General features: G+C 47.0%; 1 protein-coding gene across 1 annotated transcript in view; it reads right to left on the reverse strand.

Annotated features, from left to right (window-relative positions):
• The window catches only part of MYO7B (myosin VIIB), a 1,466,289-nt gene that overhangs the window by 449,515 nt on the left and 992,666 nt on the right, over window positions 1–24,108 (reverse strand). Inside the window, exon 33 of the mRNA XM_069617875.1 lies at window positions 16,482–16,608. Within this exon, the coding sequence (XP_069473976.1) occupies window positions 16,482–16,608 (127 nt within the window). The remainder of the gene's footprint in view (window positions 1–16,481; window positions 16,609–24,108) is intronic.

The raw sequence follows: 24,108 nt of genomic DNA on the forward strand, positions 1-24,108 counted from the left end.
AGAGCAGCCCTTGACATACCCCGTAGAGCACATATTTCCAACATCAGGAAAGACCACCACTGGCTAAAAATCAGCGACAGAGTCCTCCACAAGACACTATCTCTCAACCACAAAGGGCTCAACAACACAGCACCCCCCTACATCTCGGCCAGACTGACCAGAAAATCGTCCAGCCACCACACTAGGGCTACCAACCCCCTCCTGCTAGAAACCCCTAGATTTAGACGATCCAAAGCGGGCGGAGCAAGCTTCCCTGTCAGAGCTGCACAGGCTTGGAATGCGCTGCCCACTGCATTGAGAGCTAACCTACCCTACTCCAGCTTCAGATGTAAGGTAAAAAACTTCCTCTGGTCCTATGACAACTAATTTTAGCTGTACCTAACGGCCGTGATACTACTGAAACCCAGTCTAAGACTATTTTGGGTTTACCCTTTTTACTTTCTTGTATATACGTGTTCTCAATACTGTAACATGTCAGTTCTCACTTCAACTGCTTGTATTGACATGTATGCACTGTACTGACATGCTTCTTATCCTCTGTATGCAACCTAAGCTTACGTATCCTTGTACCTGCTGCGCCCGGCTACCCCAGGGTTTTTTGCGCATTATCAAATAATAAACTAAACTAAACTAAACTATCTGCATGGCGCTGAACTTCAATATGCTTCACCAACGCACCCAATCAAAGATTGATTTATTGTCCTAAACCGACCAGTTCAATAGGATGGCTGGGCTGTTTTCAGTGCCATCTAACTGTAATGTCCATATGTTCTGTTCTAAAAGTAGGGAAACGGCACCTTCACCAGTATGCAGATTCAATCTCCACCCCCGACGTTGGAAAACACTCTCACTTCTCGTGATCAGTCGAAAGGTAGTGGTGAATCACCTCTGTCCTTAATCTGCGCTTGTCAGATTCGAAAGGTGCACCATTTCCTGGATAGTACTCGCCAAGCTTGTAAACTTCCAGTCGAGGCGAATTCTGGGGTCGCATATTCCTTTTGCCTTCCCAGCAAGTCCTGAATGCTCACGAGCAATTGCTTCACAGATGATTCCTCCTTTAACACAGTGCTGTGATATAGCTTCTCCAGCCCATAGGTCAGTTATGTAGGGCTTAAAATATGGGCTTTAGATGGCACCAATCACAAATGTGAACTCTGTCTGGCATGAGGGGGGCGTGGCTAGCCCTGTAAGAGGACAGGTTTTTACGGAGCTCCAGCAATCCGAAAAATAACCTTGAATGCCTGCCTGGTAGAACCACAGCACACTGCCCCAAAAAGAAGGCACAACTGAGGGAAAGCAGGCTGCACAAAACGAGCTATGCTGGACCCGAAACCGCGCAACGAAAAGGAATATATTTGCAAAAAACCAGAAGCAGGATCCAAGAAAATGCCCAGACAAGATGGCCGCCCTATCTAACAAAGGACCCGGCAGCCCGGCAGAACGAACTCCGCGAGGGTGAAGAGGCGAAGCTCCACACCGACAACAGGGAGAAATGAGGTTGGGAAGTGCCCAGCAGGGAAATCAGATGGGCCCCGAATGAAGCGCACGCTGGAATAAAGGTGCGCCAGCCACACAAAGTGTGAAGATCGGAGCGCACACGCGTTAATACGCAATCACGGGCTCCGGCGGCACCGACACACAACAGGCAGCACCCGAAACAGCAGTTGACGGAGCACATGAGAGCAGGCCCCACCAGCGAGGGGAGACTGCATTACGCGTATGGTGCCGTCCGCTACACAGAGACCGCCAAGAGCCTAATGAAAGTCAGCTGGACCCGATAAGGCAGCTGTAACACCCGCAACACTAGGCTTGGGGACTGGCCACGAATACTGATGAGTATACGTCCGGAGCCTAAATGATTGGGCTACATGGGGCGAACCACACAGAACGGGAACCACTGAACTAATCAGGTGCTGTAGAACGCATGCTGCGAAGCGAGTGAGGGAAGGAATACGCAGCAGCGCAGAACGGCAGCTCCACTTGGCGCAGCGCCAAAGGAAAACGTTTGTGGAGGCACTGGACAACAGTGCGTGAGTCCTGAAGATCGGAAGAGGCGGCCTCAAGCAGGACATTTATAATATAATAACTAGACTGCAACATAAAGTACAAAAACAAGTGATTGGCAGAGGGGAACCATCTAGAAGAGCATGGAACATAGGACCAAACAGGCAAGACACAGCTAGTGCCTCATACAAGATGAAGAATGCAGCCGAAGCAAATGGGACAGGACACCATGGAATAACAAAGGGGCCTGAGCCGGCACATCCACATGAGGAAGTCGCACAGGATAACGCCCGGTACACACACAGAAGTACCATTGACACAAGCAGGGAGAGACACCCTCCACGGAGAAAGAAGGGGCACAGGCCGAACTTGGGGCCAAAAAGCGCTGCCATCGCGCTGTAACCCGAACAAGGACGGAAAAGGCAGAGACCTCTAGCAACGAAAATTACCCCTTGAGAATTCTACACCTAATTAGAAGCACCCTGCCCCCGGCCAACATAGAGGACAGCTCCCAAATGGAAGCCAGCACTGGACGGGAGGGCGCGTGCACACGTACGGGATATTCTGGCCCGGGCTGCCTCATGCGGTGACGCCTGGACATACTGCAATGGCATCTAAGCTGCCTAAGACAAAGGGGAAGCAACCCACAATAGAGGAATTCACAAAAACGCCACAAATAACGTAGGGAGCCAGGAATAAAAAGAGGAGCTCACAGATGGATACATCACCAACGTGGAGCAATCAGCAGATTCTAGAGGCTATCGCAGACTTGAAAGTGGCATGGGAAACAAAACTGGAGGCAGCCATGACCACACTCAAAGAGTCGCTAGAGTTCAAAATTGACGCAGTGCAAGTGGACGTAAACTTACTGAGACAAGATGTAAGGGCAATAGCGGAATGCACAGGCGAACTAGAGAAAGAAGTGAAATCGAACACAGCCGCCTGCGCGTCGCACGCCTCGGAGATCCACGCTTTGCGGCAACAAGTGGGTAACCTGGAAAATAGGGCTGAGGAGGCCAAAGGACGTGCACAAAGGAACAATATAAGCATTGTGGGACTCCCGGAGGGGGGGGGATCGAACCCCACTGATTATATCGAGACCATGTTGCTGCAAGAAATAGAAGGAAGGGCACTCTCCCAAGGTTTTGCGGTGGAGAGAGCACACAGAGCCCTAGTAAGGAGGCCCCCGCCGGGAGCCCCCCAAGGCCGATCATCGCCAAGATATTAAATTACTGGGACAGGGAAAGGATCCTGGAATACTTCCGCAAAGGAGGAACAATACAAAGGGCATCCGTGTCTATCACAGTCTATCCAGACTACACACTCCAGGTGCAAAGACAGCGACTAAACTTTGGAACTGTGAAGCGGAGATTGCGTGACGCATGTCACAAATACATGTTGATGTACCCGGCGAAGCTGAAGGTGTTCCACAGAAATAGAGCAATATTTTTTGAGACGATGCAATGGAGTGGCTGGACGCACAGAACTGTCCGGCGGGAACAGTTCATCAGAAGGAGAGCGGCACGGATATTTGAGGCATTGATTCCAGAGGCAAAGGTGCTGAATAAACTATGTCATTGGGACCTGACTATAGACCTGTGATGCAGGATTAGGGCGGGCAGGACATGATGTGGCACAGAGGCGGGAGATACAGAGCACACGCACTCATTCCCCATTAGATAGGTTAGTTGGGTTACTGGTAGTGCAGTAACCCCCTGCTGGGCTCCTAGCACTGGCAAAGCCAGGATAGGACCAAATGCACGGCTGTCTGAGATCCAGGGATGGAGCTGGGCAACATTTGGGGTTGGGATGGGTTGGGGGTGGGAGGGGAGTTGGGGAGTTTGCAGTGGAAATCGTTGGGGAACAAGCTTATACCCATGCGCTCCTGTGCATGATACGGAAGACGAGAGGAGACAGGGATGGGACTGGGTATGGCTGAAAGATGGGTGACCTTATGATAGTAACCTGGAATGTCAGGGGGCTTAATAGGTATTTGAAGAGGAATAAGTATATGATGTATCTGAGAAGACAGAAAATAGATATTGCCCTACTACAGGAAACCCACCTCACAAAGGACAAACAGGAGGTGATACGGAAAAATGGAAAAGGACCATCATAGGGGCAACATATTCGGCTTATGCCAGGGGCGTAATCACTTGGATTGCACCCACATACCTTTTCAGTTAACACAATCCACGGTGGAATCAGACGGTAGGATGGTGGCGATAAGAGGATTGATAGAAAGTAAAGAGGTTTGTATTATTAAGGCATATGCCCCAAACCAAAATACTGTAGCCTATTTTAAGACCCTGTATGGCAAAGTTAGCCCGTACCTGGGGGGCGCGGCCATTTGGGGAGGCGATTTTAACTGCTCGATAGAGCCAGGGGTAGATAGATCAGAGGGGAATCTGGCCAAACGCACTCCCGCCGCTTGAACCTTGAAGACCCTGCTGGGAGAACCTAAGCTTGAAGACATATGGAGGCAACACCACCCATATGAGAGACATTACTCATACTATTCGGCCTCACAAAACTTGTACACACGGTTAGGTTACATGTTTGTTGCTTTGGAGATGGCTGGGGAGATAGTGCAGTCGGAATACAAAGCGAGGGTCCTCTCGGACCACTCACCACTGATCTTAATATGGCAATACCTGCCCCCTAGAGCGAAGATCCTCACTTGGCGGCTCAGGGCCGAGGCATTGGAAGATACAGCATTCAGAGAGGACTTGAGGGAAGAGATGGTAAAATACTTCGAAAGAAACAACGGAAGCGTAGAATCGGCAGGCACTGTGTGGGAGGCATTTAAGGTGGTGGTGAGGGGATCAGCCATATCTAAATCTAGAGGGCTACAAGGAGGGATAATCCGGGAACTACAGAAAGTCGAGGCCGACATAGAAGTAATCATGAATAAGGGAAACAGCTCCCCAGGGACTGCTAAAGCCATGAGCATATTACAGCAAGAGTGTGGGGAGCACTGGGAGAGACTATGCAACTTAAACTATAAAAAATATACGGAAAGGCAACACACGGGTGGAGACAAGCTGGGGAGGCTGCTGGCATGGCTATACAAGAACGAGATACCCAGACCAGCCATCAGAGTGATAAAAGGGGAGAATGGTCAAATACTAGACACCCAAGAGCGAGTGAATGATGGATTCCTCAAATTCTACCAACAATTGTACAGAGACGTAGAAGGGAGGGAGTGGGATCAGATAGTGGAAACATTAGAAGATATAGGCTTAACTAAACTGAGTGCAGAAGAGAGAGGGAACTTAGATAAAGCAGTGGTCAAGCAATTACCCACTAGCAAGGCCCCGGGCGCCGACGGACTCCCCAGTGAGTTTTACAAAACGTACAAGACAGAAGTGCTCCCCCCACTACTGGTCATGCTGAACGAGGCACTAGAGACAGGTAGACTACCGGAATCCCTGAGAGAAGCAATCATTATCCCACCTCTCAAGCCTAACAAGCCTAGCACGGAATGTGGGTCCTATAGACCGCTATCCATGCTACACCAGGATAGCAAGATTCTCACGGCTGTACTGGAAAACAGATTGAGGCAGGTCATAGGCAAACTCATACATCCAGACCAGACTGTATACGTGCCGCATAGAAGCATATCCGACAATCTCAGAAGGCTCCACCGAGTTATAGATCAAACAGAGGGGGATACGCTAGAAGCAGCGAATGTCTCACTAGATGCGGTAAAGGCCTTTGACTCAGTCAGATGGCCCTGGCTGATGGCTGCCTGAAAGGATATGGGATAGGGCCCGGGTATCTACAATGGGTTAAGCTGCTGTACAGCTCGCCACTAGCCAGAGTTAAGACGGGTGTGATTATTTCGGACAAGTGGCAACTCAGTAGGGGCACCAGACAGGGCTGCCCATGGTCCCCGATGCTATACATCCTTGCATTAGAACCTCTGGCGATATATCAAAGACAACAATATGAAGAGGTAGGAATCTACACGAAGGGAGGACCGCATTTAATATCATTGTATGCTGATGATATACTGCTATATTAATGATATCCAGAGGAAAACCTGCAATACATCCTAGAAGTAATGGAGCGATATGCGTCGCTCTCCGGCATTTAACCCTAAAAGGTCGAGCTTGTAAACCCTTGGAGGATAAAAAGGGATCCCGCAGGAGAGCAAAGCAGTATTGCAGATACCATGGGAGAGCAGAACATTCAGATACCCGGGTATTGATATCTACCATGAGGGGGAAGAAGAACATATACACAACACTGACAGGGCGGTGGCAAACGTGGAGAAAAGTATGAGATTCTGGGAGAAGCTCCCCTTGGCCATGGTAGGGAGGGTGACGTTGCTGAAGATGGTTGTATTGCCCAGGCTGCTACACTTCTTTGTGAACATCCCCCATATGATACCCAAGCGATTCTTTGGTAAACTACAGAACTTATGCAGAGGTTTCATCTGGCATAATACTAGGAATAGGATAGCCTTGTGGAAACTGCAGAACACATATGATAGAGGAGGCATAAAATTACCCAACTTCGAGATCTACCACCTGGCCAGCCAACGACAATATGTAGCAAAGTGGCTGAATGAGGACCCCCACAGCGGAGTCCAGATTGTTGAGGTCTGAGTGTGATCAGTTTTTCCTGAAAGAGTTGATATGGGTGCCCAAACCAGAACTAAAGGGGTGATTGAGACTGTTGGAACTGGGATGGAGGGTATGCCGGAAGGCTTGACAGGCCATGGACAATCCGACCCCGTGCTCCCCACAGGTGCCGCTAGTAGCATTGGTGGGAGTGGATGAGCAACTAAGGATGACGTTTCGTAAGCACTGGGAACCGGTGGGAATTGTAACATTGGGAGACCTATGGCAAGAGGGGAAGATAAAGGAATATAAGGAACTTGCAGACGAAACAGGGTTACACCCAGGGCAATATATTGCCTACACCAGAGTGGTGCGGCGGGTGAGAGAATCATGGCCTGGAACGGTGCTTGAGAATCAACCCGACAAGGCAATAGAAACAATCTACAATATTTCAGAAGGGGGGCACGAGGTCTCCAGAATTTATGAACTCTTGATGTCTAGGGTGGGAAAGGAGGTGACCCAGCTGAGAAGGGATTGGGAGGAAGAAGTGGGGGAAACCATGCATAATGGGCTATGGGAGAGGGCTCAGAGATACCACAAAAAAGTATCCAGGAACGCGAGGCTGCAGCAAATCCAACTATACGTAACTCATAGGGCATATATGACTCCCCAGAGGGTCGCCAGATTCAAGTGCACAGATACACAAACATGCCCCAAATACGGGGAGATGAATGCTGGGAGTGTACACATGTTTTGGGCATGCCCGGAAATTGGGAAATTCTGGGGAGAAGTCACCCACCGACTTACAGAAAAAGGAATCCGCCTAGAAGTGGAATCTGTATGGGAATGTATGTTGGGGACTTTACAAGACCTCGCAAACTGAGACACGTGAGCAAACTTAAGGACCTGGCCTACATACTGGCCAAGCGAAGAATTGCCATGGGGTGGAAGGCATGCCACAGACCCAAAATAGAAGTGTGGTGGCATGATCTTCAGAAATGGGCAGAGGCGGAAACAGCGGTATGGTATGAGGCGGCTAACAGGGGGGAAGAGGGGGAAACAGAAACCCTGATGGCCTGGAGACACCTAGTAGCTACACTGTATGAGTCAACCCAAGCTGGTTCAAGTGAACAAGACTCCTTTCGAGATACTGAGGAGGAGGAACCTCTAGAAGAAACGAGGGCAGAGAGTGAGGGAGAGTAAGCTCGAGTTAAGGGGGGAGGGTATAGGGAGAACAGTGGCCACCTTATGATAATGCGTCTGATGGTTGATGCACTGTTGGGTTTGTTTTTGTTCATTGTTGTTGTAAAAATAATAAAAATTGTTTAAAAAAAAAAAAAAACTGGCATCCTTGATTGTGTGCCCCATAACTCTTGAAGCTCAATTCCTCCTTGTTAAGAATTATGCTTGTCCCAACTTATAATGTGAGCTTTTCCCCCACAAGTTCTGTTGCGTGTAAATGAAAATGCAGCTCCAGCTCACAAAATTGTACCAGCCGACCTGCCCACGTTTGCTGCCATGTAAATCACGTTTGCCTCCGTTGCGGCCGAATTTCTGTCCTCCCACCCTGTGCGGCCGCTTGTACTCTGGTCCGGGTCTAAGGTTTCAGCGCTGCCTTGATTGCTGTGCTCCCTCACTCCTATCGGTATCAGGGACACACTGCCTCGGCAGACCGGGTTGCTGGTTCCTTGGTCACTGTATACAGTTTGCTCGTTACAGGGAATCACCCGACAAGGTGGCCCGACGCTCTTAAATCATGTTATAGCAGTGCCAAGGCAATTTATTTAAATAGAGCTTTCTGGACCCGATAACTTGTCTCACAGCATTGCGGGATTAAAGTAGCTGATGATTGTTGCAGGCCGCTCCATTTCGTGCCACACCCTAGAAGCACCACACACCTGTTACAGTCTATAAATAACGCTGCATTCAGAAAAAGAAATCACTGTTTTTCGATGGATCACCTCGATCTCGAGAGCTCTGGTGGGAAAATGTGATGGTCACCACTTGTAGAGGGGGGGGTCAGTCATCCTTTATTCAATGCGGCCAGGAGGAGCTCTCTCTTCACACCACCCCGATCTCGGCGGCCCTCTTGTAATCCGCTGCTTCTATTTTTATAGCCTGAATCGTAGGTGGGAATCGTAAGGATACTGGAAAACTGATCTCATTGAGCGTGCAGGGAAATAGTGCTAGATTTTGGCTTTCAAGTATTTAGGTGCAGTTTTATGCAGATATGTATAGATGAGGCAGAGGACATTGAATTGGATCCTGGATCAGATTGGAAGCCAACAGACATTTCTTTGTGTGATAGCAGCAGGTGTGTTCTTATAAGCCCACAAACAGCTGGACGGCAGCATTTTGAACTTTTTGAAGAAGTTGAATTTTGGAAGTATAATAACCCAACATAGAGGGTATTGCTGTAGTAGAGGCAGGAAGGGGAAATTATTTACCGTAATGTTCTGTATATGGATTCTTCTCCCGCAGATTCCTCATCTGATAGATATCCTCCTTAAACTCTGCTGTTTGGATAATTCTTCGACAGGGGGCGTAGTGGACCTCGACTCGACTGTCGATCATTCTTGCTTGGTGCTCGATCATCGGTTCCGGATGTGACATTGGGCGTCGTATATATATACCACGTTACTACGCCTCGTACCTCAGTTTCACCTTTTTTCCCCATGCTCGATTGCTGCAGAGGAAAACAATGGAATACTAGGCTAACCAGCCAGTTAAACTTAACAGTGACAACATCCCCATGGGATGAAGAACGACTTTGGGAACAAGGCTTTCAAATATGAAAAACAGTTACAATTGTTTTTTTTTCTTTTTGTAAGAAAGACATGCAACTAGCCAGATAGAAGCAGCAGGCTCAGACCATCACCAGGTGTCCTCTCACTTCAGAGAGCTGCGCAACAACCGCTAATGCTTTCTGAGCGGGATGGATAGGGATGGATGGGAGGGATGAGGAATCTGCAGGAGAAGAATCCATAGAAAGAACATTACGGTGAGTAATTTCTCCTTCTGCTTCTCTCCAAGCAGTGAGACAATGGAGGAGGGCAGGAAGCGTTATAGTAACAGATTCTGCAGCACTGCCCTGCCAAAACACGTATCAGTTCCATGGGCAACGTCCAAACTATAGTGCCTGGTAAACGTGTGCAACGAAGACCATGTGGCTGCACAGCAGATATCCCTAATGGGAACTCCCATCTGTAGGGCTGAAGAAGCCGAGACCCCTCTGGTCAAGTGCGCCCTGGTGCCGGAAGGGAGCTCTCTGCCTGCAGATTGATAGCATTACTCAATTCAAAGGATAATCCACCGGGAAAGAGTTACTGTTGTTACTGCTAGAGCTTTGTGGGCTAGAGAATGGGCCATGAACAGTTGGTCAGATTTGCGAAACTCAGATGCCCTAGCAACGTAAAAGCAAAAAGCTCTTTTTGGGTCCTATCGATGAACCGCTCCTCTTCCTTGGAAGGGTGAGGTGGAGGATAAAAGACAAGCAAGTCTATTTCTTGAGAGAGTTGAAAATCAGAAACCACCTTCAGCAGAAATCCAGGCCTTACCTTAAGTGAGACCTTCTCCCAAAAGAATCGTAAAAACATGGGTCTGCAACACAGAGCCTGTAGCTCGCTGACCCTCCTTGCCAAAGTAATCACAACAAAAAAGGCTGTCTTCAGGGAAAGCAGTCACAGAGAACATGCGCTCAAAAGGAGCCACCATCAAAAAGGTCAAAACTAGATTGAAATCCCAATCTGAGACAACAAAGGGAGTTTAGGAATTGGGCCATAACTGGGATCGCAAAAAAGGAACCTTGATCTGGGGACCTCTTGAACACAGGCAATGCCGGCAAATATACTTTGACTGTGGCAACTTAAAGGCCTGCTGAGGCTAGTGACAGAAGAAATTCCAAGACAAGAGATAGGGTCAATCTTGCGTTCCCTACACCATGCCTCAAATCTTCTCCACCTGCACGCATACAGGGATCTTGTTGTGGGTCTGGTGCAGCCAGCAACACCTCGAGCACCTCCTCTCAGAGGTCCCAGTCATCAAATCTCATCCTCTCAAGAGCCATGCATGTAGGTTGAGGGATTCCGGGTTCGGGGGAAGCACCGGATCTTCCAACTGTGTCAGGCGATATGGGCGACAAGGTAAGCAGAGAGGTTGGCGGATGGTCAGATCCAGAAGGTCCGAGTACCGTGTCCTCCTCGCCCAATCTGGGGTGATCAAGATCAAGATTACTCGGAACCTCTTCAACCTCCTGAGAACCTAAGGGATGACGGGAATCCGAGGGAAGGCGTAATGGAGAGGGACGGTCCAATGCAATAGAACAGCGTCCCCTAGTGCGCTGTTTGCTGGGAATTCCCTTAAGCAAAACTGTCGGCACTTCTTGTTGGACTCCGGGGCAAGCAGATCCACTGATGGGGTACTCCAGTGAGAGAAGTCCTCCTGTAGAGCTTCCTGGTACTCTTACCACTCGTGTGAGACTGTGAGACTGTGAGACTGTGCTCTGACTGCCCAGATCATCCGCCAAACTGTTCTCTGTCCCTGCCAGATGAACTGACAAGATCGAGATCTGGTTCTCCAACCCCCAGAACTGTAGCTGCATCGCCTCTCTGCAGAGGGGGAGGGAGCGCACGCCACCTTGTTTATTCAGGTAATGCATGGGCACCACATTGTCTGTCAGAATCAGTACATGCTTCCCCTTCAGAGACTGGGCGAACGTTCTCAGGGCTAGCCTGATGGCTCGCAACTCCAGCCTGTTGATGTGCCACCTGGCTTCCATTGCTGACCAAAGGCTGTTCACCTGCAAGTCCCTGCAGTGAGCGCCCCAACCCTTCAGAGACGCACCTGCAACACTCAGGCCTAAGGTCACGGAGGCCACAACGGTTCCCCTGCCATGAGATTGCTGCTGTCGGCCCATCATTGAAGAGATCTCATGCGCAGCCTGGCCACTAGCACTAGAAAAATACAGGAGGCCATGAGCCCTAAGAGGCGGAGGAAGGAGGCTGCTGGTAAGGTGGCGTGTTCTGAAACAAGTTCACCATCTGCGCGATGCTGTTGACTCTCTCCTCAGGAGGGAAGGCCTGGCCCAATGAACTGGAGCCTCTGGACTAGCGTCATATTGGACTTCTTCAAGTTCAAGGAGAAGCCCAGCCTGTGTAGTAGCAGACAGGTGTCCTTCAGTTGAGACAAAACCTGCCCTGCCGACTTCCCCGGATCAGCCAGTCGTCCAGGCATGGGAATAGATGGACGCCGGATCTCCTGAGGAGAGCCGCGAATACTGCCATGAGCTTGGTGAAGAACCTTGGAGTGGAGGTCAACCTGAAGGGGAGCACCGTGGACTGATAGTGCTTGTCACCTATGAGGAATCTCAGGAACTTCCTGTGCTTGCGATGTATCGGCACATGGAAATAAGCATCCTGCAGATCTATTGACACCAGCTGGTCCTGCAATTCGAGAGCGTGGAGAGTTTTTCTCAATGTCACCATCCTGAATTTGTCTTTCCTCAGGAACTTGTTCAAGGCCCTGAGGGTTCCAGAATGGGACAGAGACCTCCTCCCTTCACCTTAAAGTACCTCTTCCACAGCACCGTTCAACAACAGGGCTCGCACTTCTTCCTGGAGCTTCTGTCCCGGTTGGCTTGGAGGTGGTGGGGATCTGTCTGGTAGTTTCCTTAAGAAGGGCAGATAACCCCATCACAGGAGCTCTGGGGCCCAGGCGTCAGAGGTAATGCCCTGCCATTGGGACCAATGCTCTGCCAGCGGTCCACCAACCGTTACGTTGTGGGAGGGGAAATCAAAGAGGCTTAGAGGGCAGAGCCGCCCCCGCCGCTACTGCTGTTTGCTGGCCTCTGGAAGCCCCCCTGCCCCTTCCAGAGTGTGAGAAACACTTCTGCCCCTGCCTGGCTTGCGAGAGCTGCACGTTTGTGCCAAAAGACGCATAGCGCCTGTAGCCTCTGCCCCTAGAGGCAAAGCTGAAGGCAGGTTTGGCTGGCTGCGCAGCTAGGCCCAGCAATTTTGTGGCTACCTTTGAGTCCTTCAATTTTTCCAGGGAGTCGTCAGTTTTCTGTCCAAAAAGATGCTCACCTTCAAAAGTCATATCCAGCAGCCTGTTCAGGAAGTTCGGAAGAGAAGCCTGAGGTTCTCAGATAGGCTTGTCTTCTTAAGGCTACCATCAATCCCATTGAGCAGCCAATTCAGTCTGCCACATGCAGGCCTGTTTGCAGCGACTGCTTGACTATCTCCTTTTCATCTTCCACCAGCCATGAGAATCCATCCTGTATTTCTCCCTCAGGAATGTATTGGGCCACCTGCTTCACTGCCTTCCAAAGGCCAAATGAATATTTAGTGAACCCACATGCTACATTAGTGGCTTTCAGGGCCATGCTGCCAGAAGTAAACACTTTCTTAGCCACTGCATCCAATCTCTTACCCTCTCTGTCCGAGGGCAGATTTGAGGTAGAGGCCGCAGGTCTGTTGGTGATTGTGGCGGCCTGCACAACAAGAACTTCTGGAGAAGGGTGACAAGATAGAAATTATGGGTCTCCTCTTGCCGGTCTGTACTTCCCTGTCATAGTAGAGCTGACCGGCTGGATGGAGCAGGGGTGCTGCCACAAGGAGGATATGGGATCTGCAATAGCCGAATTAAGTGGCATATTGCTTTCTGTAACCAGGCCCTCGTCCAAGATGTCCATTAGTTTAAAACCCTGTGTTGGCACTGCTGCAGGTTTTAGCCCGAGTGTGTCTACCACCCTATCCATCAGCGACCTAAACTTGGCATGGGTGTAGTGCTGACCTTGCTGAAATTCCACATCTGGAGATGTGTCTAGCCGACTGGCATTGTGGAGCCCTTGTTCCAGTGCCAAAAGATCTGTTTGATAGTCAAAACAATCAACGCCTTTCTGCCCCTGTATACATCAGATCGATGTCACCATGGTCATCTCCCTGATCAGCGCTAGAAATCGTTGCCATGGAGCCGAAGAACTCAGTCCTGGAGAATGGGGCAAAGAAGCCATTGTCGATAGTTGGCGCAGCCATTCCATCGACGTCGATGGAATGGCTGTCGGCGTCAAACAGGGCTTGGGCACCGACGAGACATTGGGGACATCCACACCTTTATGCTCTTGGGAAGGTCACGACATTGATGGCGTTGACAAAGGGGCCTGCATGGGATTGGGAGTGCCGAGTGCTGCCACTGAGGCTTGCAGCTTGGGGGGAAGGGGGCATACCCGCACCTGCCGCTGCCTGTTTTTTAAACATAACCAACGTTTGGCTTTTAAAATCTTCCCACTCCTGTTGAGTGGTTGGCCCAGCCGAGGTCTTAACTTTTTTCGACGAGGACGGTGGCACTGCTTTTTTTTATGGGACAATGATGAGGAAGAGTGGCTCCACCGCTTTTTCTTGTGGGACAACAATGAGGAAGAGTGACTCCTCGAGTGAGACAGTTTCTTGGCCTTCCGGCGATGTCTCTCTTTTTCGGGTGTAGGCCCCTCTGTCTTGGAGTACCATACAGTTGACTGCACAGGGGATTTTGAAGGCAGTCGGCCTAAGTGAGTTCGGCTGTCTGCTCGTGCACCGACTTCGGGTTCATTTTGGAGCACGACGCACACCCCTTCATGTCGTGATCCGCACCGAGATACCACAGACATACGTTGTGCCGATTGGTGACTGACATTTTAGAGTGGCAGTCCATGTACCATTTGAAACCCAAAATCCGAGGGGTGGACATCTCACGGTCATAAGAAATCAGAAAGAATCTGACGAAATGTCATCAAATAAAGGTCGACAAAGACTTGGTTGTCGTATTCATCAGAGCAGCGTGCGGTAAAAAGGAACTGAGGTACAGGGCATAGTGGCGTGGTATATATACGACGCCCAACATCACATCTGGAGCCGACGATCGAGCACTGAGGAAGACGGATCAACGGCCAAGTCGAAGGTTCACTACGCCCCCTGTTGAAGACTTTTCCGAGCAGCAGAGCTGTATAAGGATATCTATCAGATGAGGAATCTGCAGGAGAAAGGCAAACCATAGAATTGATGATTTTGCCTACAACTACAGAGTGGTTTTTCCTGTGGGATGAAAAGAAGGATCTTTTATAGTAGCTTGAGTTGAAAGAAGGAGATTTTGAGATCAGCTATTAAGGTGAGCTCCAAGGTAAAATTATGGTCCCAGATTAATCTGGAGTTTTCACTTTGTTTGATTTGGACGGTTTACTGAAGTCAATGTGGGCAGATGGTGTTAATCTTTTTTAAAAGGTGTTTGGAACATAGGGCTGATGAATGTATACGCGGCTACAAAACCTTGAATCATCTTGTACTGCTCTCAGAAATTGATTGCATGGACAGAAGTAAAGTTTAGGGGAAAAACATGGGTATACCTTCCCTGCTATCACTAAAAAGTGAACTATATATAGATTATTATGTCAGCATTAGGTATAGCAAGATAGGTAAATTGACACCACCTGATTATGGCATTTGAAACCCATAGGCCATGGAACTGCCTGCTTGTGGGTTGAGGTATTATCTCCACTTACAATTGTAGTAATGGTGCTGGTGACATTATCATATTGAGTAATACCGGCCCTAAACAATTATATTCTATTAGACTTCAGAATAGGGATTAATAAGAACCCATAAGCAGTGAATTACCATTATCAGTCATATACAGGACCCAAACCTGTGTCTTGGCTCCATTTTTCTTTAATGTATGTATTAACTCGGCAGTAACATTGCTAGAAGGGGTCACACCTGATGTTCCGTGCTTAGGGCAAACAAGCCTACCCATACTTCTTTGTGTGTATGATACTGCACTGATTGCCAGGAAACCCATTACCCTGCAGACATTGATTGATGTCTAAGCAAGCCATGTGGGGAATGGGGCTTGGTAGCGAATGTAGTAAAATTGAACAGGATGCACCTAGGCTCTAGGTCAAATTGAAATGTTCAAATGATGTAAGCAAATGGGACATTTCTGGGCCAAACAGACGCCTATGACTAACTTGACATTTGTTTAAAAAAAACAACAAGTGTGGTGCTCATACAGCCAGATAGGCCACAAAGGTGGCTCAGGCCAATCAGCCATTTTTAGAATCTATGCAAATTATCTATGTCACAGATATATCAAGGTAAGTAGGTCAATATGGCACTAGGTGGGACATGTATTTGGAGGGGGAGTCTGTGTTGGTCTTTCAGATGATGATATGTTCTTCTGTTGTCTACTACATGGTTCCACATGGCGCCTCTAATTTGAATGTGCATCTTGAATTAATAGTATGCTTTCTGCAATAATGTTTAAATCTTGGAGCTATGTGTGGCCATGTGGGCTACTCCCAATGCCCTTGCGTCCCATGTAATCCAAAAGGATCCCATTTTCAGTTATTCAATGCCTAGGATAGTTTAATCAATACAAATGCAGATCCTTCCTGTCACGACTATTTGGGGTGGTTGAACCTAGCAACAAACTGGCACAAATGGGTGGATAAGAAATAAAGTTACAGTATCTGCGTTGGCTCAACAATTGAAACAGTACTGCACATATGTTTTGTCCCCTGTACCAAAATATCTGGAAAAAATATCCTACCTGTTTACAAAGAATGGCGTCAAGGAAGTGCATCTCTGGCTTGTCTTATCTGCTAAATGTGTCCAAAAGCCTTATATGCTATTCCTCAGGGATATTTATTAGTGGGCTTTTGAAAATTAGACCAAAGAGAACTCCATAAAGAAATAAAAAAGTGGAAAGCTATGCAGTGAAATGGTAAATAAATTGTTTATTTTGACAACAGTAACTGACCGTAACTGATTTTGTATGCTTTGAAAAGGGATTTAATACGCAGCTCTGTCGGTTTTCTAGCGGGCCTGAGATGTCACCTACAATCTTGTCCAAATTTCACTCTCTACGCATCTGTTGACCAACCTCTTTGTGTGAACTCCTACAATCTCAGGGAAAGACAAATCCAGGAGTTTCTTCTCAGACTCGTCAAGGAAGCTCACACCTTTCCAATTAATGGCCACAATTAGCTTGTCTTTGGTCAGGCTGGGTCCTAAAAAGAAAAAACACAGAAATATATGCAAGGTTTGATGTTAATTTAGAGAAACCACCAACAGTTGTTATTCATTTTCTATTTAATTGTACATGGTACATAACATACCTCTACAATATTACACACCGTAAGAAAAAGGTACATACAAAAATAAGATCATTTACATACAAGAATCAAAAAAATAAGAATTGTTCACATCAAATAAAATAGACCTGAAAAAGGGTCCTAAAAAAGGAGAGGACACAGTGAATAACAAAGTAGTAAAAATATGTGTCTGCTTGATAAAAACTCAACTCAAAGATCAGCCCTACATAAGTTGATAGCATTAAAAAATTGTAACAGTGAAAGAATTCCATTCTTTGAGTGACTTTACTACAAATAAAACCATAAATTCTCCTAGTCTATAAAATTTGGATTATAAATAAGCTGTCTAAAATACAACAATCTGTTAAAATGTAGGATCGGACAGACTACTACGAGATGTTTGAGAGTTTCAACACTTTTTACAGAATCTACATTTGTATCGAGTACTTTAGCAGCATCCCCCTTCGTACTAAAACTTCCCTTGTTAAAAGAATATTAAAACAAAACCTTTAAACAGATTTCGCCCTTTCTAATTCAGGAATACATTTAAATAGGATGGGAGTGTGCCAACCTTTTTGTGTCCATTACCAAGCTGTTTCATAGAGGGATAATTGTGAAACTTCTCTATGGTGTTGCTCCAATCTGCAACATACAGGACTGTTTAATAACCATTAGTTTCAAAGGAATATCTTCAAGTGTGTAGCCCAGTTTCTCTAGTATTTCTTTAGAAAGATTCAAAAATGGTTTCAGACTAAAGGTAGAGACCCTTTCTATCAGATAGGCCATATCTTCATATAAAGAATTTTCCATGGGGTCCAGTAATTCCCACATAAGGGGCAAATATTTCCATTCAAGCCTAGCTCTAAGGGAAATGAAACCCACTTTGTATCTAATAGAATGTATCAGGACACCATTCAGAATATTCAAGGCCTTCCTCCAAACTATGCCTTCCAGGAGTCCCATTTTTCTGACTATCCACTGCTGCATCACCTCTAAACCATACTAATGTTGGCACCACTTTTCCGACAAAAAAACAAACTAGAGATTTGACTGAAAATGTCTTGTATTTTATGTTGATGAAGCACATCTGTGAACCTAAGCGTTCGGCTTCATTTTTCAGGAAAACCATTAGCCTCTCTTTATAGGGTGTGTTAAAAACGGGGAACCCAAGTATATAAAACTGTCCGAAACTTGCAACCCTTGTGTATCTAAAAACCAAGAATAATTTACTTAAACTAATAAGATCCATCAAATTTGTTTTGTTTGGATTAATGGCTAAGAGATTTTTCTTCGAAAAGTGGGACAAATGCAGAAATTAAATTCTGCAACTCTTGTCATCTGCATACGCCATCCAAAAATGTTTCACTGTCGTGATTCCTGGTGATGCAAAAGTGGCTGGGAGAATCTCTTCCTCAATATCTGACAGATAGAGGCTTAACAGGCAGGGGGCAAGAATACACCCATGCCTCAAGCCTGTATTCATCGCTATCTTCTGTGATAGAGAACCCTCATTATTTAGTCCCACCTGAATATTCGTGTTGATATGAAGGAGTACGATTAGTCTGGACAATCCCTCCAGGATCCCCCAACTTGCCAACTTTTTGCCAAACAAGATTTCTATTAACAGAATCAAAGGTGGCTGAGAGATCCATGGAGGCAATTAAAATATGACTATAGGTTTTTGGCCAGGCCAAATCTTAAGGAACCCTAATAATGAACCCATTCATGGCTGTCACCTGCGATTTTCAGAAGCCAACCTGTGGTTGTTTTAATCTGCCGACCTTCTCTGACCAGGCTTCCAGGTGCTGCAAACGTATAGATGCAAATATCTTTTGATCTGCATCCATAATCATGATAGGCATGTAGTTCAGAGGATCATTCCTTTCCTCTTTTTTATAAATTGGAAGGATATAGGAGGTATGCCAGAAAACAGGTATCACACTAGAATCCAGTAGTTGAGAAAACAGGATTGTCAATATATTCGCCCATAGTGCCGGGGCAGCCTTAAACAAACCATTATTCAGCTGATTGCGCCCAACTGCCATATACACGCTTGCTCTTAGTATAGCCTCCAAAACTAAGTAATAAGATACGAGGTATGGGTTTATCCGTGTGGCCACTCTGTCTCCTGCTAAGGAGGGATACAACTCCCTTTCCTTTTTATAAACAGTCCCAAAATGTTCCACCCATTTTGTCTCTGGGATTGGATTCAGCTGCCACCAATAAAAACGTGTGGCAATCAGTAGTACTTTTAGAGGCACAATTCATTATTAAACGAATGGATGATTAGAGGAACAAATGAATGAGCTTGCATAGTGAAGCTCTGTCCATTGAATCACCTCAATATTTTTAAAGGATTGACGGCGCGTGTGACTTGGATTCATGGGTCTTGTGTTTATTTCAGAACAAGTGGTGCCTTCTTTTAATCTGCTGTGTGTTTAGGTGTGGGAGTAGGATTTGATTGGAAGAATGCTGAGAGCAACCATGGGCATAGTGTTTTCTTTCCTTAAATAAGCAGTGCATATATGGGTGAAAGTGAATCCAGTGTGGATGGGAAAGTGAGTAGTAAATCTACAGTTTTGGGGAGATGGCTTACTAGGATTTCTTTCAGGTTGAAAGTCTGGCTGTGCTCTTCTGGAAGACTTGGGAATAATACATTTGATGTATTGCCAGACATATTTGTTAAAGTTGATGGTCTCATGCTCCAACCAAGTATTCCTTGTAAGGAGGCAGGGTATTATGTGATACGGGAAATACTGAGATGTATATACACCCTGACTGATCTGGGTGTTGTATGTCATTGTTGGGTTGTGGGTGATTTGTAGGCTTTTTAGCTTAGTTATAAAGGTGTGTGATTGGCCTACAATTAGGGGAGTCTGCTCTCTTCTGGAAGTGATATTTACTGTATTGCCAGATAGAGTGCGATGTTAACATTGATGGCCTCATACTCAAACCAAGTATTCCTTTTTAAGGAGGAAGGGTATAATGTGATAGAGGTAAGAGCTGCTGTAGAGACCACTGACTGATCTGGGTTTTAAATGTCATTATTGGGTTGTGGGTACATTTGAAGGTTTTTCATTGAAGGTGAGTGACTGATCTACAATTAGGGGAGGTGTTAAGATGGATTCACAGAATCTACCCTGCGGGTGAATTCTGGAGGGCAACCTACTATAGTGAACAGGAAAGACACTGAAGTCTTGCCAAACCCAATCAAGGTAGAGGAGAAGAGCAGTAAGGCTAGGACTCAGGGGGTGTGAGAGTGGTCTAGGGCTACAATGAGACAGACACAGAGCCCTCCAATAATTCCAGTTAGACAGAGAAGTATAAACAAATACAATTATTTACTAGGCTTTTAAGACACTCTCTGAGCAATGAAAACCTTAGGCAAATATTGCACATCCACTATCATATACATATATACACCCACCATCGGGGGGTTCTGCACAGAACCCCTACACTTTACATCTGAGACAGTTAAGCAAGAACTAATACAGTCATAAGCAAAACTTGCAATACCTGCATATGGTAAAGTAAGCGCAGAGTTAGAACAAACAGTAGATTCAAATCCAGTAAACGGATAGTAATCAAGTAAAGCAATATAGTAAAAACCTTTATTGGCAATCCCAGAATTAGATCCCTAACCATTAGTAAGTGCAGCCCTGAGATGAAATGTGGCCCAGTGCCACAGAGTCACCAGTTCAACCAGTTTTACTGTTCAGGTAGGTTTACTATTGGATTGTGTAATGCCAGTGGTTGTGGCTAAGAGTCCCAGAAATCAGGAAGTAGGAAGCAGAAGTTGTTTTCAGGCGCTCAGTGGTGAAGTGCAGTGCCAAGTGTGGTGCTGTCTCGCTGTTTGGAACCTTCAGCAACTTCTGGCTACTCCCGTTACTTCCCCTGCTTTCCTCGCTTCCGCAAGGACTACAAGGATCAAAAGGAAATCACAAACGGACCGTCGAGCGTTGTGATTGGACTGGGTGAAAACGAGGCCTGATCCCGCCTCCCTTCCCAGCATCCTACATCAACAGCGTGCCCGCGCAGTGGCGCGCGCGCAGTGGTGAAGTGCGGTGCTAAGTGTGGTGCTGTCTCGCTGTCTAGCGCACTAGCGCCCAGCCACATCCCCTCATTGGTATTCTTCTTTCTTTTTATTGTAACCCATTTTCTTCTTCTGTTCCCATCACTTTTCACTTTTCCTTTTTTTTTATGTGTTTATTTTTTTTCTCTTATTTCCATTTCTTTTTTTAATATTTTTCTGTTAATTATTATTTATTTCATAGCTGCCACCTGTAGATTAGGCTAATATTTATCAATTTATTTCTCCTGAGAAGCTTCACATCCTAACATTGTTGAATTTAATGGCGCCTTCTAAATACACCTTGAAGACAGGCATGCCCCCAGCTGTGTCAAGTCTATCTACAGTTGTTACCCGTCCACCTTTGAGGCAATCGGTATTACCGCTTGTTACCCCGGCTGGCCCAAAACCGCAAGACCAAGCGTCATTGTCATCTGTTGTCTTTTCGTCACTAAACAATGATGTGCCCATAGTCGGCACACCTCTTTCACTTGTGCCTCGACCGTCTTTGATGGCGACCGGAACCAGGTCCCCATTATCTATCTGTGCCGTGGAGACTGTGCAAACCACAGCCCCGTCAAATGCCCAGCCGGTGTCAAACATACTCATTGATTCCACCCTTCACAAGCAGTACAGTCTCGCCTCATCTCTTTGTCGACAATCTTCTGCCTAAAGGCAGCATTAGCGGGGTAACAGACACCACCCTGGAAACCGCATGTCTCACAGGAGACATACAAGTAACCACCCAACCCGAACCAATCATACAGATCCCCAGTGTTCTTACGCCCGAAATCTCTGACGGCGCAAACATAAAAATTACTAACATTACTCCAATGTTAGCAGCAGTTCCCTCAAAGTGTTCTGTAACTGCCCAAATCAACCTACGCCATGCGTATGAACAATTGTGCATCACAGGTGAAGTTGGGGAGAACACCCTAGAATCCATGAATCTATCCTCCAGCTCATCACCCTCCAACTCAGGTGTACTATATATATGCTCAAACACTGGCGATCTAATTCAACTACAAGAAGGTCACCCACATAATGATACAATTGTACCCGCGAACTGTGTCTCCTCTCCGCATCCAAACCTTGCCAATCCGATTCCAACTTCACTGCCAGAAAAATCACACAACCAAACCATTAATGAATCATTATCCTTTATTGCACCAACCCCACGGCGCACACGATTTCAAGAAGACGAGCAAACAGCAGAATTTTTCATACACAAAACCCATAACAAACGTTTTTCCTTTCCCGAGGCCCCAGCACTGAACAACACGCTGACTGCTATGAATACTGCTCTATTGACCATTGCAAAGTTGTATGAGTTATTAGATCACAAAGTCTCTCAACAAACAATACCCATGGAGCAACTCCTTGTTAAAATGCCTAGTGGTGTGTCTGTGGATTCTAATCCGAGCAAGGCCACACATTTGATATTTCCCTCTTCCGGCAAGTCGAATAACGTGTTGCTTAATACTACAACATCACAGCCTCCATCTACTGAAACACCATTTATAGTATACGACTTATCCGATGATCGGAGTTCCGCTCAATTTCATCCAGTTAATGACATAGCCCGATCGACGATTAAGGCTGACCTGCCATCGTCTTCCAATGTGGCTACAGAGAATTCATCCAATGTATTTGAGCTATTCGCACAGCCCTCGTCCAAAGCATCAAAAAAGTTGGCTGGTTCCCAACGCTCAAGAAGAGATTGGAAACGAATAAGAAAAGCTGGCCAAAAAACAACTCATTGGCCCTCATTACGACCCTGGCGGAATTCGGAAAACGATGGCGGAAATGCAATACCGCCATCGAATAGCTCTCGGTGCGACTATGACCCGTCACCGCAAAGTACGAAGCCACTAGCGACACCGTAGTGAACGCCAACGGCAACTGCACCAAGCACGCGCGCGCGTGCCATGCCAAACCGTAAACACCACCATGGCGCAAGGGTACGCCAATTCCGACCCTAGCGGACATGTACCTAACGCCATCAAGCATGGCGGAATGTACCATTCCGCCATGGTGAGAAGTACGGCATCGCGAATCAACCGTAAACGGCCCCACTGAGTGCCTGTACACCGCTCCCTGCCCACAAAGTACAACTCCCCGTAGGTGCAATGAAGCCACAATGCAACCAGTGAAATGTACAAGTCACCCATGCATGCCAACGAACAAAAAAACACAACAGGGGCCAATGGGAGCTGCAGGGCACAGATGGCACGAATACAGAAGCCATCCCAATGGACATGACCACAGTCCCCCACCAAGAAACGCACGCAAACACAGGCACCTGTGACCAGCAATATTCCGAAAATCACATCATTCCACCAGTCCACCTGGCTGACCGGCATCTGTCACACAAAACCCAATCCCCCACCCCTGAGCATGACAACATTCAAACAGTCATATTGGCAGCCCCCATCCCTGACCTCACGGGCTTCGTAGGCAAACGCGCCCAGTACAGTACCACGCAACTAAACTCCGAAGCTGGAACCCAATGCAGATCTCCTCACAATACATCGCTCCCCAAATAGGCATATGCCACATCACTTGCAAAGAAGAACGCTACACGGGCCAAATCAGAATAGAAATTTAATGCACAACAAAATCACCAAGCCCATACAGCCATCAGGCCATGAACTCCAAAACACATTTCACCATTGTGGGCTGCATCCGCAAGAAATGACCAGCCACTACTTGTGTGACGCCCTGTTTCATCATGGTACACAGAGCCACATTCACGTACGAAAAGGCAACATGGAAGCGCACAGAACCGCAGGGCCGTCCCAATGGGGAGGCACTAGTCCAGCTGAAAGGTCGAAATGTTGCTCCGAGCCACCAGTACTGCGTAAGGGCATGTGGCCCATTGGCGATCGTCCCATAAGATCGTAATGCTGCTCCACTGATTAACACGAAGCAGCAGGTGTCGGGAGTAAAACCCATCTGCAGGAGTGGCATACAGATGGCAGTGGCAAAAGGGGAGGAGATACCTGTCAACCAAAAGAAAAGAAAAAGAACAGAATGGCCATCAGAACTACATTCCAACAACTCACTTCAATGATCACACTAAATCCACAGCCATATGCATGCTAGCCCACTCCAAAGGTCCATCACCACCCAAAAACCACTTGCGACTCATAACTATCTATATCGAGGTGTAAACACCATCACAAACGAGTGTACCTGTGCATGCGTCTGTCAAAACAGAATCCATCAGATGGGATTGGTAACGTGCATGGACACAAGTGTCTGAGGGCGCGTCGAGACAGGGAGGGCTCAACAAGGCCAGATAGACGATGGTCCCACTATGGCAGCCCTGCATCACATAGCGTAGG

This window comes from Ambystoma mexicanum, chromosome 10 (assembly GCF_040938575.1).
Source record: "Ambystoma mexicanum isolate Mex_15411 chromosome 10, UKY_AmexF1_1, whole genome shotgun sequence".
In the NCBI taxonomy this organism is placed as follows: Eukaryota; Metazoa; Chordata; class Amphibia; order Caudata; family Ambystomatidae; genus Ambystoma; species Ambystoma mexicanum.